The sequence below is a fragment of the Bombina bombina genome, chromosome 10, assembly GCF_027579735.1.
Source record: "Bombina bombina isolate aBomBom1 chromosome 10, aBomBom1.pri, whole genome shotgun sequence".
In the NCBI taxonomy this organism is placed as follows: domain Eukaryota; kingdom Metazoa; phylum Chordata; class Amphibia; order Anura; family Bombinatoridae; genus Bombina; species Bombina bombina.
In genome coordinates, this window is record NC_069508.1 from 4,847,333 (window position 1) to 4,864,191 (window position 16,859).

The 16,859-nt window shown below is 41.0% G+C and overlaps 1 protein-coding gene across 1 annotated transcript in view; it reads left to right on the forward strand.

Annotated features, from left to right (window-relative positions):
* The window catches only part of LOC128641157 (putative ferric-chelate reductase 1), a 345,832-nt gene that overhangs the window by 208,345 nt on the left and 120,628 nt on the right, over positions 1 to 16,859 (forward strand). Inside the window, exons 11-12 of the mRNA XM_053693724.1 lie at positions 10,984 to 11,103; positions 11,243 to 11,355. Coding sequence (XP_053549699.1) covers positions 10,984 to 11,103; positions 11,243 to 11,355 — 233 coding nt within the window. The remainder of the gene's footprint in view (positions 1 to 10,983; positions 11,104 to 11,242; positions 11,356 to 16,859) is intronic.

Consider the following 16,859-nt stretch of genomic DNA (forward strand, 5'->3'; position numbering starts at 1 on the left):
TATGTAATCCTCAGGACCCAATGTCATGTATGTCATCCTCAGACCCAATGTCATGTATGTCATCCTCAGACCCAATGTCATGTATGTCATCCTCAGACCCAATGTCATGTATGTCGCTCAGACCCATGTCATGTATGTCATCCTCAGAACCAATGTCATGTATGTCATCCTCAGACCCAATGTCATGTATGTCATCCTCAGACCCAATGTCATGTATGTCATCCTCAGACCCAATGTCATGTATGTCATCCTCAGACCCAATGTCATGTTATGTCATCCTCAGACCCAATGTCATGTATGTCATCCTCAGACCCAATGTCATGTATGTCATCCTCAGACCCAATGTCATGTATGTCATCCTCAGACCCAATGTCATGTATGTCATCCTCAGACCCAATGTCATGTATGTCATCCTCAGACCCAATGTCATGTATGTCATCCTCAGACCCAATGTCATGTATGTCATCCTCAGACCCAATGTCATGTATGTCATCCTCAGACCCAATGTCATGTATGTCATCCTCAGACCCAATGTCATGTATGTCATCCTCAGACCCAATGTCATGTATGTCATCCTCAGACCCAATGGCATGTATGTCATCCTCAGACCCAATGTCATGTATGTCATCCTCAGACCCAATGGCATGTATGTCATCCTCAGACCCAATGTCATGTATGTCATCCTCAGACCCAATGTCATGTTATGTCATCCTCAGACCCAATGTCATGTATGTCATCCTCAGACCCAATGTCATGTTATGTCATCCTCAGACCCAATGTCATGTATGTCATCCTCAGACCCAATGTCATGTTATGTCATCCTCAGACCCAATGTCATGTTATGTCATCCTCAGACCCAATGTCATGTATGTCATCCTCAGACCCAATGTCATGTATGTCATCCTCAGACCCAATGTCATGTATGTCATCCTCAGACCCAATGTCATGTATGTCATCCTCAGACCCAATGTCATGTATGTCATCCTCAGACCCAATGTCATGTTATGTCATCCTCAGACCCAATGTCATGTATGTCATCCTCAGACCCAATGTCATGTTATGTCATCCTCAGACCCTATGTCATGTAGTCATCCTCAAGACCCAATGTCATTTATGTCATCCTCAGACCATATGTCATGTGATGTCATCCTCAGGACCCAATGTCATGTAAGTCATCCTCAGACCCAATGGGCATGTATGTCATCCTCAGACCCAATGTCATGTATGTCATTCCTCAGACCCAATGTCCATGTTATGTCATCCTCAGACCAATGTCATGTATGTCATCCTCAGACCCAATGTCATGTTATGTCATCCCTCAGACCCAATGTCATGTATGTCATCTCAGGACCCAATGTCATGTTATGTCATCCTCAGACCCAATGTCATGTTATGTCATCCTCAGACCCAAATGTCATGTATGTCATCCTCATGACTCCAATGTCATGTATGTCATCCTCAGACCCAATGTCATGTAGTCATCCTCAGACCCAATGTCATTTATGTCATCCTCAGACCCAATGTCATGTATGTCATCCTCAGACCCAATGTCATGTATGTCATCCTCAGACCCAATGTCATGTATGTCATCCTCAGACCCAATGTCATGTATGTCATCCTCAGACCCAATGTCATGTATGTCATCCTCAGACCCAATGTCATGTATGTCATCCTCAGACCCAATGTCATGTATGTCATCCTCAGACCCAATGTCATGTATGTCATCCTCAGACCCAATGTCATGTTATGTCATCCTCAGACCCAATGTCATGTTATGTCATCCTCAGACCCAATGTCATGTTATGTCATCCTCAGACCCAATGTCATGTATGTCATCCTCAGACCCAATGTCATGTTATGTCATCCTCAGACCCAATGTCATGTATGTCATCCTCAGACCCAATGTCATGTTATGTCATCCTCAGACCCAATGTCATGTATGTCATCCTCAGACCCAATGTCATGTATGTCATCCTCAGACCCAATGTCATGTATGTCATCCTCAGACCCAATGTCATGTATGTCATCCTCAGACCCAATGTCATGTATGTCATCCTCAGACCCAATGTCATGTATGTCATCCTCAGACCCAATGTCATGTATGTCATCCTCAGACCCAATGTCATGTTATGTCATCCTCAGACCCAATGTCATGTATGTCATCCTCAGACCCAATGGCATGTATGTCATCCTCAGACCCAATGTCATGTATGTCATCCTCAGACCCAATGTCATGTATGTCATCCTCAGACCCAATGTCATGTATGTCATCCTCAGACCCAATGTCATGTATGTCATCCTCAGACCCAATGTCATGTATGTCATCCTCAGACCCAATGTCATGTATGTCATCCTCAGACCCAATGTCATGTATGTCATCCTCAGACCCAATGTCATGTATGTCATCCTCAGACCCAATGGCATGTATGTCATCCTCAGACCCAATGTCATGTTATGTCATCCTCAGACCCAATGTCATGTATGTCATCCTCAGACCCAATGTCATGTATGTCATCCTCAGACCCAATGTCATGTATGTCATCCTCAGACCCAATGTCATGTATGTCATCCTCAGACCCAATGTCATGTATGTCATCCTCAGACCCAATGGCATGTATGTCATCCTCAGACCCAATGTCATGTATGTCATCCTCAGACCCAATGGCATGTATGTCATCCTCAGACCCAATGTCATGTATTTCATCCTCAGACCCAATGTCATGTATGTCATCCTCAGACCCAATGTCATGTATGTCATCCTCAGACCCAATGTCATGTATGTCATCCTCAGACCCAATGTCATGTATGTCATCCTCAGACCCAATGTCATGTATGTCATCCTCAGACCCAATGTCATGTATGTCATCCTCAGACCCAATGTCATGTTATGTCATCCTCAGACCCAATGTCATGTATGTCATCCTCAGACCCAATGTCATGTATGTCATCCTCAGACCCAATGTCATGTATGTCATCCTCAGACCCAATGTCATGTATGTCATCCTCAGACCCAATGTCATGTATGTCATCCTCAGACCCAATGTCATGTATGTCATCCTCAGACCCAATGTCATGTATGTCATCCTCAGACCCAATGTCATGTTATGTCATCCTCAGACCCAATGGCATGTATGTCATCCTCAGACCCAATGTCATGTTATGTCATCCTCAGACCCAATGTCATGTATGTCATCCTCAGACCCAATGTCATGTATGTCATCCTCAGACCCAATGTCATGTATGTCATCTTCAGACCCAATGTCATGTATGTCATCCTCAGACCCAATGTCATGTATGTCATCCTCAGACCCAATGTCATGTATGTCATCCTCAGACCCAATGTCATGTATGTCATCCTCAGACCCAATGGCATGTATGTCATCCTCAGACCCAATGTCATGTATGTCATCCTCAGACCCAATGTCATGTATGTCATCCTCAGACCCAATGTCATGTATGTCATCCTCAGACCCAATGTCATGTTATGTCATCCTCAGACCCAATGTCATGTTATGTCATCCTCAGACCCAATGTCATGTATGTCATCCTCAGACCCAATGTCATGTTATGTCATCCTCAGACCCAATGTCATGTTATGTCATCCTCAGACCCAATGTCATGTTATGTCATCCTCAGACCCAATGGCATGTATGTCATCCTCAGACCCAATGTCATGTTATGTCATCCTCAGACCCAATGTCATGTATGTCATCCTCAGACCCAATGTCATGTATGTCATCCTCAGACCCCAATGTCATTTTATGTCATCCTCAGACCCAATGTCATGTATGTCATCCTCAGACCCAATGGCATGTATGTCATCCTCAGACCCAATGTCATGTATGTCATCCTCAGGACCAATGGCATGTATGTCATCCTCAGACCCAATGTCATGTATGTCATCCTCAGACCCAATGTCATGTATGTCATCCTCAGACCCAATGTCATGTATGTCATCCTCAGACCCAATGTCATGTATGTCATCCTCAGACCCAATGTCATGTATGTCATCCTCAGACCCAATGTCATGTTATGTCATCCTCAGACCCAATGGCATGTTATGTCATCCTCAGACCCAATGTCATGTTATGTCATCCTCAGACCCAATGTCATGTTATGTCATCCTCAGACCCAATGTCATGTTATGTCATCCTCAGACCCAATGTCATGTTATGTCATCCTCAGACCCAGTGTCATGTTATGTCATCCTCAGACCCAATGTCATGTTATGTCATCCTCAGACCCAATGTCATGTTATGTCATCCTCAGACCCAATGGCATGTATGTCATCCTCAGACCCAATGGCAACGTTAATCTTGTACAGATGTATTAGATAGATAGATAGATAGACAACACTCCCAATGTGAACCTGCCCTCCTGGGGTCAACCACCCCGTTCCTCCGTATATCTATAATAACTTCTAGCAAAAACAGAGACAACCCAGGATTTCTTCAAAAGAAAACAAGTCCCATTTATTGACGTTTTGGGGAATACAACTCCCCTTCCTCAGAACACAAATTGTACTAATCGTGCTTAAATACAAACAAACAGGTCCTCCCTCTTCCTGTCAGAAAAAGCGCCAAAATGACATCATATCCGGTACAGGCTAGTGTACAACATTCACTTCCGGGTGTAAGGTGCAACTTTAATTAATAAAAATTTATAAGTGACAATTTTGAACAACGGCATCACAAAATTACATCCAGTAAACCCATGTGTTAAATAACCCATCAACTTATCAGTACTTAGTGACATAAAGTATATGGTCTAGTGTCTCATATTCATGTGTTGCCAATATCGTGTGCGGTATATCTCTATTCGGATTTGCACACTTAATTACCGGAAGATACGTCACTTCCTGGTTCCGGTCCTACCGGAACTACGTGTATTTTAGTGTATAAAATCTTGTGTCAAATATGCCTGTATTACCACGATGTCATTAAAGAAATATGAAGTAAGTATAAGTGAACTTCACGTGATAAAACATGTGTACAATTTCAAACTAATAATACAATTATACATACATTCATTATTATTATTATTATTATTATTATCGGTTATTTGTAGAGCGCCAACAGATTCCGCAGCGCTATTACAAACTCACGGCTAGATTACGTTATGAGTGAAAAAGCATTGTTATGGCTCTTTTTCCCTACCGCTGCTATTACGAGTCTTGTAGGTATAGCTATACCACACACCTTTTTGGCCGTAACGCAACGTAACTAACGCACTTTTTAAAAGTCCTTTTTCAATGGGACTTCCACAGCGCCGGTATTACAAGTTTGCCTGTCCGGCCAAAAAGTGAGTGGTGCAGCCCATAACTACAAGATCCGTACTGTAAACTGAAAGTCAGTAGTTATGGGTTTTACGCTACAAAGCTGTAACATAAAACTCATAACCAGAGGCGTAACTAGAAACCACAGGGCCCAGGTGCCAGAATTTAAGAAGGGCCCACGCCACCCCGCCAAAAAAAGTGAATTTGATACATATCTGTTTTTTTTACATTTAACACAGAAAAAAAATGTGAATCAGATTACATGTCTGCAAAAGAGGTACCCTGTGCTCACAGTCTGTAAGATGGTCTGACCACCTATTACTGTATATAGTGACACTGTTTAACCCACCAGTACTGTATATAGTGAGTTAGTGACACAGTCTGTAATCTGCCGGTGAGATGGCTGGCCTGACCCTACCCACCCCAGTACTTTATAAAGTGACCACAGTAGTCTGTGACATGGTCCAGCCCCCCCGTACTGTATATAGTGGTACTGTATAGACTGACACTGTTTATCCCCCCCCATGCTGTAGTAACAAGGTCTGTAAATTGCTGGTTCCACAAACATACACACACACAAACATACACACACAAACATACACACACACAAACATACACACACACAAACATACACACACACAAACATACACACACACTTCTGCCCGCTTGAATGAAGACTTCTCCCGGCATGATGAGGATGGATGTCCGGTCTTCAAAAACTGTAAGTGGATCTTCGGAGGTTAGTGTTAGATTTTATTAAGGGTTTATTGGGTGGGTTTCATTTTTAGAATAGGGGTTTGGGCAATGTAAAAGAGCTAAATGCCCTTTTAAGGGCAATGCCCATCCAAATGCCCTTTTCAGGGCAATGGGGAGCTTAGGTTTTTTTAGATAGGATTTTATTTGGGGGGGATGGTTGGGGAGTTGCTTGTATATTTTTATTTATTTTTTACAGGTAAAAGAAGTTTATTTCTTTGGGGCAATGCCCCGCAAAAGGTTAGATTAGGTGTAATTAGTTTAAATATTTGATAATTTCTTTTTTATTTTGTGTAATTTAGTGTTTTTTTTTTTTTTTATTTAGTTAATTGTATTGAATTAATGTAATTCATTTAATTTTAGTGTAATCTTAGGTTTTACTGTAAGACAGGCTAGTTTTTATTTTACAGGTAAATTTGTATTTATTTTAACTAGGTAGCTAGTAAATAGTTAATAACTATTTAGTAACTATTCTACCTAGTTAAAATAAATACAAACTTAGCTGTAAAATAAACCATAAGCTAGCTACAATGTAACTATTAGTTATATTGTAGCTAGCTTAGGGTTATTTTATAGGTAAGTATTTAGTTTTAAATAGGAATTAGTTAATGATAGTAATTTTTATTTTAAATATATATTATTTAATTATATTAAAGTTAGAGGTATTAGGGTTAGATTTAGGTTTAGGGGTTAATATATTTATTTAGTGATTAGGGATGGGCGAATGTTTCGCAACATTTGAAAAATGAAACAAATTTTAACACATTCGTTCATTCGAATCGAATTTCGAATGTTTACATAACATTCTAACATTCGGTTTTCGAATGTTCGGTTTCGAATTTTACAATTACATTTGAAAATATTTGTTTAGAAAAAATTGAATTTTTATTTGTAATAGTATTTCTAATGCTTTCTTTAAATGTAATATTCAAATTATGCAATGTTCTATATAGAAACATTTGAAATGATATATTTGTATCTATTATGTATCAATTTACTAGATTCCCTCCCTACCACATGAACTATTGAACTTCTGAATAGTATTTGTTAAATAGAATGTTAAATTTGAAATTTCGAATGTGGACATTCGATATAATTATAAACATTCAAATTCAAAAGTGACATTCGAAAACTGTAAATAGCATTCGATTATAGAATTTTTAAGAATATTCGTTCTTATCAACATTCGGATTTATAATTCGAATTTCGGTAATAACATTCATTCTAACATTCAAATTCGGAAATTTACACATTCGCTCATCCCTATAAGTGATGTGGGAGGCCAGAGGTTTAGGGGTTAATAACTTTAGTATAGTGGCGGCGGCAGCAACGTTGGGGGCGGCAGATTAGGGGCTAATAAGTGTAATTTAGGTGTCGACGATGTCTGGGGCGGCAGATATGGGGTGTTTAGACTTGGGGTTTATGTTAGGGTGTTAGGTTTAAACATACATTTACTTTCCCCATAGGAATCAATGGGGCTGCCTTACCGAGCTTTACGCTCCTTTATTGTAGGTGTTAGACTTTTTTTCCGCCGGCTCTCCCCATTGATGTCTATGGGGAAATCGTGCACAAGCACGTAAAACCAGCTCAAAGCAGCGCTGGTATTTGTGTGCGGTTTGGCGCCCAATGCTGCCAGATTGCCTGCTAACGCCAGGTTTTTGCTAAATCTGTAATAGCAGCAATATTAAAGGTGAGCGTTGGAAATAACTTGCAAGTTATTACCGAGCCGCTCATAATGCAAAACGCGTAATCTGGCCATCAGAGAATTAGCAACTTAGTAAGGTATCTCAGCCTGTATGTGTTTATAGGTCATACATGAGGTTTCATATTACATCTGTAGGTATATATCTTAGAACGTTACATTTACTGGTCATCATACCACTTTCACAACTCATCTTCTGTGTCAATCATAACGTTATGTTAGTCCAGACTGGGACATTACAATGCCAATTAAACGGAGCTGTGGGTATATGTCATCTATCAGGTGGAACTCTTTACTTGGTCTAGGGGGTATCGTGGTGACAGCGCAAACTACAGGTAATCTGCGCTATAACACACTCCTACCATTGACTATGTATAGGTCTATTACCCCCACCTAGTCCCCATCCACAACCATCTAATTGCACCATCCAACAGTGACGTATTACAATGACTCATTATGTTAACACACCAAAATCAGGCAGAGTTCAGTCCCTTTGGATGTATGGTATCTAGCCTAAACATCCACTCTGCTTCCCACCTTAGAAGCAGTTTGTTTCTATCACCACCACGTGATAATTTAGGGATGTAGTCAATGAGGATCACTTTGATCGAAGATACAGGGTGTTTAGTCAGCATCCAGTGGCGAGCCACTGGTTGTTCGGATTCCCCTTTTTAGATGACCTGTCTAATAGCCATTCGGTAGTTGGACACTCTTTCTCGTATAGTCCCTTGGGTCTTCCCCACATAATGTAAGCCATGCGGACAATTCAACATGTATATCACATGTTTGGTAGTACAAGTAATATGATGATTGATAGTGTACTTCTTACTGCCATGTGGATGGTTGAACCTTTTGGTGGCTATCATTCCATTGCATGTGTGTTGGCCCAAATTGCACAATAGTGGCGAGCATACCTGTGAGAAATTTGTTAACTTGCAAAAGTTGTCAGATAGTGCTGAATTTGTATTCAGAACATCTGTAATGACGTAAGAATCGATTTGTGTCAGATTGGGACCGGTGGATCATATGTTACGTCATAAATTTCAACTTTTGCCGGTCTGTAGGCTTTGATAAATAGGTTGAATCAGGCTCGCCACAATTACGCTGCGGAATGCCGGCGTATTTACGGTTGACGGCTTGATCATCCCTCAGTTAGCTTTAGCCTGGTTTAATGGGCGGAGACTCACAACTGCTGTCTTTCTGCGATCCACATCCCAGGAGTGGACAATTGTGAAGAAGATTTTCTGAGCAAACAGACCTTTCACCCCGGGGAGTGGGAACTTCATCCGGAGGTGTTTTCCAGTTTGACTCTCAAATGGGGGCAGCCAGAACTGGACTTCATGGGTTCTCGGCAGAATGCCAAGCTCCTGAGGTACGGCTTGAGGTCAAGGGATCCGCAGGCAGCTCTGATAGATGCTCTGGCGGATCCTTGGAACTTCAGTCTAGCATACCTGTTTCCTCCGTTTGCTCTCCTTCCAAGGGTCATTGCTCGGATTAAGCAGGAGAAGGCGTCTGTAATTCTCATAGCCCTGGCGTGGCCTCGCAGAATCTGGTATGCAGACCTAGTGAAAATGTCATCCTTTCCACCTTGGAGGCTCCCCCTGAGGAAGGACCTTCTACTTCAGGGTCCCTTCTTTCATCCAAATCTCGTTCCTCTGAAGCTGACTGCTTGGAGATTGATAACTTAATTTTATCTAAGCATGGGTTTTCTAAGGCGGTCATAAAGACCTTGATTTAGGCTCGCAAGCCTGTAACGAGTAGGATCTACCATAAGATCTAGCGTAAATATTTGTATTGGTGTGAATCCAAAGGTAACTCTTGGAGTAGAGTCAGGATTCCTAGGATCATGTCTTTTTTCTCCAGGATGGTCTAGAGAAGGGTTTATCGGCCAGTACTCTGAAGGGTCAGATTTTGGTTTTGTCTTTTGCTACATAAGCGTTTGGCAGATGTGTCAGACGTGCAATTGTTTTGTCAGGCCTTGGTTGGAATGTGTTTAAGTCGGTTACTGCGCCTTTCTTACTTCCTTAGATATTAAGTTGTTATCTTGGAAAGTTTTTTGTTTCTTCTGCTCGAAGAGTTTCTTAACTCTCGGCACTCCAGTGTGAATCTCATTATCTTATTTTTCATTCTGATAAGGTGGTTCTACGTACTAAGGTTTCCTTCCTAAAGTGGTCTCAGTCAAAAATATTAATCAGGAAATCATTGTTCCTTCTTTGTGTCCTAATCCTTCTTCTCATAAGGAATGTTTGTTGCATAATTTAGATGTTGTGCAAGCTCTAAATTTCTATCTTCAGGCGACTAAAGACTTTTGTCAGTCGTCTGCATTGTTTGTTTGTTTTTCTGGGAAGCGCAAGGGTCAGAAGGCTATAGCTACTTTGCTTTCTTTTTGGAGAAAATCACAGCTCATTCCATAAGAGTTGTCTCTTCTTCCTGGACTTTCAAGAATGAAGATTCTGGGGAACAGATTTGCAAGGCTGCAACTTGGTCATCTTTGCACACTTTTTGAGACTTCTTTTGGGAGAAAGGTGCTTCAAGCAGTGATGCCTTCTGTTTAGGTTCCCTGTCTTGTCCTTCCCGTATCATCTGTGTCCTCTAGCTTGGGTATTGATTCCCAACAGTAATTGATGATCCATGGACTCACTGTGTCATTAGAAAGAAAACAAAATGTATGCTTACCTGATAAATGTCTTTCTTTCTTGACATGGTGAGTCCACGGCCCACCCTGTAATTTTCAGACAGTTTTATTGTTTATATAAACCTTAGGCACCTCTGCACCTTGTGTTTCTTCCTTTATTTCCTTTGGTCAAATGACTGGGGGTTGTGGGTAGGGAAGAGATGCTTAACAGTTTTACTGTGGTGCTCTTTGCCTCCTCCTGCTGGCCGGGAGTGATATTCCCAACAGTAATTGATGATGATCCGTGGACTCACCGTTTTAAGAAATAAATAAATTTATCAGGTAAGCATACATTTTGTTTCTTAAAGGTATAACATTTGTATTATTTCTTACTCCCCTTGTTTTGTATTATAGACAATTTATACTAGTCAGGGACACTGCTGACGAGGGCAGAAAACAAACTCATTTGCTGCTAATTCTCCTGCGATGGGACAATTGTCACATACCTTCTTCTGATTGACATCATACATGCAACACATGTGTAGTTTCACCCTGATCATGTGCTTTGTGCTGTGTAAAGAATGTGTACAATACACATCAGCTGGATTTACCCTCTGACTTCCTTCCTCTGTTTCCCAGGACAGATAAGATATCATGGAACCACTGGGACATTCATCAGTGAAAGCAAGATAGACCCTTCAGTAGCCAGCAACGTGACAGGAGGAGCATCTAAGACTCACATCATGATAAAGGCTCACGGTTAGTGACAACTGTTTAGCTCCTTAACTTGGCTGGGTGACCTTGCAGTAATGGGTATGTAGGTAACACATTACAGAGATTTCAGTGCATGAGATGAACTTTTGGTGACCAAGTTGTAAATGACAGCTATTCATTGCAGGGGCACTAATGTTGGTCGCTTGGATGACCACAGGAAGTTTGGGAATGATCTGTGCTCGGTACCTCAAGGTCACAGCTAAGCAGCTGGTACTCGGCAAGGCTCTGTGGTTCCAGGTAAGTCTCAAATGCACATAGATAGGTCTATCTACCTAATGCTGATGAGTGAGACTCAGAGACACAAAACCCCTACCTTCCCTAATAGCAGCACTGAATCTCCACATTCTGCCATAATCCACTCAGAGAATGATGAGCATTTGCTCTTATCGACACATGCACACACATATATGTACACATGTAGACATATAAACACACATAAATGTAGAAGCATGGAGATATACAGACACGTATATGTACACACATGAACACATACACACACATATATATATATATACACAAATGAAGACATACATACAGACATATATGTACACACATGAATACATGCACACACATGCATAAACACATGAAGACATACATACACATATATATGTACACACATGAATAAATGCACGCACACACACAAATGAATATATATATATATATATATATACACACACACACACACACATGAAGACAAACACACACATATGTACACATATTAAGACATGCACACACACATATATATGTATACACAGGAAAACATACACATATATGTACACACATGAAAACATACACACATTATATATATATATATAATGTACACACATGAAGACATACACACACATGAAGACATATACACATAGATATATATATATATACACACACATGAAGACATACACATATTTGTACACACATGAAGACATACACACACATGAAGACATATACACATAGATATATATATATATATATATATATATATATATATATATACACACACATGAAGACATACACATATATGTACACACATGAAGACATGCACACACATGAAGACATATACACATAGATATATATATATATATATATAAACACACACATGAAGACATACACATATATGTACACACATGAAGACATGCACACATAGATATATATACACACATGAAGACATACAAACACTTATATGTACACACATGAAGACATGCACACATAGATATATATACACATGAAGACATACAAACACTTATATGTACACACATGAAGACATGCACACACGAAGACATGCACACATAGATATATATACACACATGAAGACATACAAACACTTATATGTACACACATGAAGACATGCACACACGAAGACATGCACACATAGATATATATACACACATGAAGACATACAAACACTTATATGTACACACATGAAGACATGCACACACGAAGACATGCACACATAGATATATATACACACATGAAGACATACAAACACTTACATGTACACACATGAAGACATACACACACATGAAGACATGCACACACATGAAGACATACACACACATGAAGACATGCACACACATGAAGACATACACACACATGAAGACATGTACAAACATGAAGACATACACACACATGAAGACATACACACACATGAAGACATGCACACACATGAAGACATGCACACACATGAAGACATACACACACATGAAGACATGTACACACATGAAGACATGCGCACACATATGCACACACATGAAGACATGCGCGCACACACACACATATATGTACACACATGAAGACATGCGCGCACACACACATATATGTACACACATGAAGACATGCGCGCACACACACACATATATGTACACACATGAAGACATGCGTGCACACACACACATATATGTACACACATGAAGACATGCGCGCACACACACACACACACACATATATGTACACACATGAAGACATGCGCACACACACACACACATATATGTACACACATGAAGACATGCGCGCACACACACATATATGTACACACATGAAGACATGCGCGCGCACACACACACATATATATACACACATGAAGACATGCGCACACACACACACATCTATGTACACACATGAAGACATGCGCGCACACACACACATCTATGTACACACATGAAGACATGCGCGCGTACACACACACATATATGTACACACATGAAGACATGCACACACATATGTACACACATGAAGACATTCACACATATATGTACACACATAAAAACATGCGCAAACATATATGTACTCATATGAAGACATTCACACACACACATATATGTACACACATGAAGACGCACGCACACACACATATATGCGCACACACATATATGTACACACATGAAGACATGCGCACACGAAGACATGCACACATAGATATATATACACACATGAAGACATACAAACACTTACATGTACACACATGAAGACATACACACACATGAAGACATGCACACACATGAAGACATACACACACATGAAGACATGCACACACATGAAGACATACACACACATGAAGACATGCACACACATGAAGACATACACACACATGAAGACATGCACACACATGAAGACATACACACACATGAAGACATGCGCACACATGAAGACATGCGCACACATGAAGACATGCGCACACATGAAGACATGCGCACACATGAAGACATGCACACACATGAAGACATGCACACACATGAAGACATGCACACACATGAAGACATGCACACACATGAAGACATACACACACATGAAGACATGTACACACATGAAGACATGCGCACACATATGCACACACATGAAGACATGCGCGCACACACACACACACATATATGTACACACATGAAGACATGCGCGCACACACACATATATGTACACACATGAAGACATGCGCGCACACACACACATATATGTACACACATGAAGACATGCGCACACACACATATATGTACACACATGAAGACATGCGCACACACACACATATATGTACACACATGAAGACATGCGCACACACACATATATGTACACACATGAAGACATGCACACACATATGTACACACATGAAGACATGCACACACACATGTACACACATGAAGACATGCACACACACATGTACACACATGAAGACATGCACACACACATGTACACACATGAAGACATGCACACACACATGTACACACATGAAGACATGCACACACACATGTACACACATGAAGACATGCACACACACATGTACACACATGAAGACATGCACACACATATATCTACACACATGAAGACATGCACACACATATATCTACACACATGAAGACATACACACACATGAAGACATGCACACACATGAAGACATACACACACATGAAGACATGCACACACATGAAGACATACAAACACTTACATGTACACACATGAAGACATACACACACATGAAGACATGCACACACATGAAGACATACACACACATGAAGACATGCACACACATGAAGACATGCACACACATGAAGACATACACACACATGAAGACATGCACACACATGAAGACATGCACACACATGAAGACATGCGCACACATGAAGACATGCGCACACATGAAGACATGCGCACACATGAAGACATGCGCACACATGAAGACATGCACACACATGAAGACATGCACACACATGAAGACATGCACACACATGAAGACATGTACACACATGAAGACATGCGCACACATATGCACACACATGAAGACATGCGCGCACACACACACACACACACATATATGTACACACATGAAGACATGCGCGCACACACACATATATGTACACACATGAAGACATGCGCGCACACACACACATATATGTACACACATGAAGACATGCGTGCACACACACACACACACATATATGTACACACATGAAGACATGCGCGCACACACACACACATATATGTACACACATGAAGACATGCGCACACACACACACATATATGTACACACATGAAGACATGCGCGCACACACACATATATGTACACACATGAAGACATGCGCGCGCACACACACACATATATGTACACACATGAAGACATGCGCACACACACATCTATGTACACACATGAAGACATGCGCGCGCACATGTACACACATGAAGACATGCACACACATATGTACACACATGAAGACATGCACACACACATGTACACACATGAAGACATGCACACACACATGTACACACATGAAGACATGCACACACACATGTACACACATGAAGACATGCACACACACATGTACACACATGAAGACATGCACACACATATATCTACACACATGAAGACATGCACACACATATATCTACACACATGAAGACATACACACACATGAAGACATGCACACACATGAAGACATACACACACATGAAGACATGCACACACATGAAGACATACAAACACTTACATGTACACACATGAAGACATACACACACATGAAGACATGTACACACATGAAGACATACACACACATGAAGACATGCACACACATGAAGACATGCACACACATGAAGACATACACACACATGAAGACATGCACACACATGAAGACATGCACACACATGAAGACATGCACACACATGAAGACATGCGCACACATGAAGACATGCGCACACATGAAGACATGCGCACACATGAAGACATGCACACACATGAAGACATGCACACACATGAAGACATGCACACACATGAAGACATGTACACACATGAAGACATGCGCACACATATGCACACACATGAAGACATGCGCGCACACACACACACACACATATATGTACACACATGAAGACATGCGCGCACACACACATATATGTACACACATGAAGACATGCGCGCACACACACACATATATGTACACACATGAAGACATGCGTGCACACACACACACATATATGTACACACATGAAGACATGCGCACACACACACACACATATATGTACACACATGAAGACATGCGCACACACACACACATATATGTACACACATGAAGACATGCGCGCACACACACATATATGTACACACATGAAGACATGCGCGCGCACACACACACATATATGTACACACATGAAGACATGCGCACACACACATCTATGTACACACATGAAGACATGCGCGCGCACACACACATATATGTACACACATGAAGACATGCACACACATATGTACACACATGAAGACATGCACACACACGTACACACATGAAGACATTCACACATATATGTACACACATAAAAACATGCGCAAACATATATGTACTCATATGAAGACATTCACACACACACATATATGTACACACATGAAGACACGCACACACACACATATATGTACACACATGAAGACGCGCGCACACACACATATATGCGCACACACACATATATGTACACACATGAAGACATGCGCACACATATGCACACACATGAAGACATGCGCACACACACACATATATGTACACACATGAAGACATGCGCACACACACATATATGCACACACATGAAGACATGCGCACACACACACATATATGTACACACATGAAGACATGCACACACATATGTACACACATGAAGACATGCACACACACATGTACACACATGAAGACATGCACACACACATGTACACACATGAAGACATGCACACACACATGTACACACATGAAGACATGCACACACATATATCTACACACATGAAG